The sequence below is a fragment of the Rhinopithecus bieti genome, unplaced genomic scaffold (genome assembly GCF_001698545.2).
Source record: "Rhinopithecus bieti isolate Rb0 unplaced genomic scaffold, ASM169854v2 scaffold_13400, whole genome shotgun sequence".
Taxonomy (NCBI): Eukaryota; Metazoa; Chordata; class Mammalia; order Primates; family Cercopithecidae; genus Rhinopithecus; species Rhinopithecus bieti.
In genome coordinates, this window is record NW_016807991.1 from 4,239,852 (window position 1) to 4,242,140 (window position 2,289).

Here is a 2,289-nt window from a genome sequence, read left to right on the forward strand (position 1 = left end):
ACTCCATCTCAAAAAAAAAAAAAAAAAAAAATAGGCTGGGCGCAGGGGCTGACGCCTGTAATCCCAGCACCTTGGGAGGCCGAGGTGGGCGGATCACCTGAGGTCAGTTTGAAACCAGCTTGACCAATATGGTGAAACCTCATCTCTATGAAAAATATAAAAATTAGCTGGGTGTGGTGGCGGGCACCTGTAGTCCCAGCTACTCGGGAGGCTGAGACAGGAGAATTGTTTGAACCGGGGTGGCGGAGGTTGCAGTGAGCTGAGATTGTGCCACTGCACTCCAGCCTGGGCGACAGAGACTCTCTTAAAAAAAAAAAAATGGTGAGCAAGTGTGAAGTAGAAAGTGGGGGTGGAGGGGCAAAGAGCATTTAAACTGAAGTAGGTCGTGGATACCCAGGCCGACCCTGCCCTTACTTTGTTCTAGCCTTTGAAGAAGGGAACATCTGAGATACACCTGTAGTGTCTCTGGTATGTGAAGCTAGTTTAACAGGCTTCTCAGGTAGTGTCACTGGAAAAAAAGAAAAGAGAAAACGTGTCATTCAGCTAAAGGGACCTGGAGTCAAGATGCAAAGGCTGGCAAGCTCCCTTCCCAAGCTGTCTCTGTATTAGGAGGAAGAAATCTGGCTCCATAGGCAGGTCCCAATGTCACCCCTTGGAAAACCTGAATGGGAGAGAGGGTAGTACATTTCCAAGGAGGAAGTCAACCCTAAGTGCCAAATACCAAATGAAGAGCCCAACCCAACCCAACCCAACCCAACCCAACTGAACCCCAAGGAAATGCATGAGGAAAATTGTTTTCCACAGCCTAAAACTGTAGGCTGGAATACATTAGCCAGGTGTGGTGGTGGGTGCCTGTAATCCCAGCTACTCAGGAGGCTGAGGCAGGAGAATCGCTTGAACCAGGAGGCGGAGATTGCAGTGAGCAGAGATTGCGCCACTGCACTTCAGCCTGGGTGACAGGAGCTTTGTGGGTTCTCTGGGACCATGCGGGGGAAACCTGTCTCTCTGTCCCTGGTGAGCTTTACATGACCATGAAACCATGTTCCTTAACAGACCAACACAAACACAAATAATATGGATTAGCATCCAGAATCTACCAGGAACTCTTATAACTCAATGATAAAAAGACAAGTTACCCAATTAAAAAGGGGCAAAGAATCTGAACAGACATTTCTCCAAAGATATACACATGGCCAATAAACACATGAAAAGATGCTGAACCTCATTAGTCATTAGGGAAATGCACATCAAAAAAACACCCTCTAGGATGGCAATAATCAAAAAGAAGAAAAATAAGTATTAGCAAGGATGTAGAGGAACTAGACCCCTCTTACATTGCTCGTGGGATGTAAAACGGCACAGCTGCTGTGGAAAAGCAGTCTCCTCAAAAAGTTAAACATGCAGTTGCCATATGGTCCAGGAATTCCAAATGAACTGAAGACACATGTCCGCCCAAAAACTAGTACACCAACATTCATAACTGCATTATTCATAACAGCCAAAATGTGGAAATATCTCAGATATCCGTCAGCTGATGAAGGGATAAACAAAATGTGATTTATCCACACAATGGAGCATTATCTAGCCATAAAAAAGTTATAAAGTACTGATTCATGCTACAGTGTGGATAAAATTTGGATAAAACTTGGAAAATATCATGCTATATCAGAGAAGCTATGTGTGCTACGCACAGTGGCTCACACTTGTAATCCCAACACTTTGGGAGGCTGAGGCAGGTGACTGAGGCCAGGAGTTCAAGATCAGCCTGGCCAACATGGTGAAAACCCATCTCTACTAAAAATACAAAAATTAGTTGGTTGTGGTTGTGTGTGCCTGTAGTCCCAGCTACTCGGGAAGCTGAGGCACGAGAATCACTTGAACTCAGGAGGCAGAGGTAGAGCCGAGATCACACCACTGCACTCCAGCCAGGGTGACACAGTGAGACTCTGTTACAAAAAAAAAAAAAAGCTAGATGTAAAGGTAAGATGCTGGCCGGGCATGGTGGCTCAACACCTGTAATCCCAGCACTTTGGGAGGTCGAGACTGGCAGATCACCTGAGGTTGGGAGTTCGAGACCAGCCTGACCAACATGGAGAAACTCCCGTTTCTACTAAAAATACAAAATTAGCCAGGCGTGATGGTGAGCGCCTGTAATCCCAGCTACTCAGGAGGCTGAGGCAGAATTGCTTGAACCTGGGAGGTGGAGGCTGCGGGGAGTCGAGATCGTGCCATTGCACTCCAGCCTAGGCAACAAGAGCGAAACTCTGTCTCAAAAAAAAAAAAAAAAAA

At 46.2% G+C, this 2,289-nt stretch overlaps 1 protein-coding gene across 7 annotated transcripts in view; it reads right to left on the bottom strand.

Moving 5' to 3' along the window:
• FBF1 (Fas binding factor 1) overlaps window positions 1-2,289 on the bottom strand; it is a 34,132-nt gene that overhangs the window by 26,407 nt on the left and 5,436 nt on the right. For all 7 annotated transcript variants that reach the window (XM_017884714.1, XM_017884713.1, XM_017884715.1 and 4 more), the window contains one exon: window positions 415-508. In XM_017884714.1, coding sequence (XP_017740203.1) covers window positions 415-443 — 29 coding nt within the window. In that variant the 5' untranslated portion in view covers window positions 444-508. The remainder of the gene's footprint in view (window positions 1-414; window positions 509-2,289) is intronic.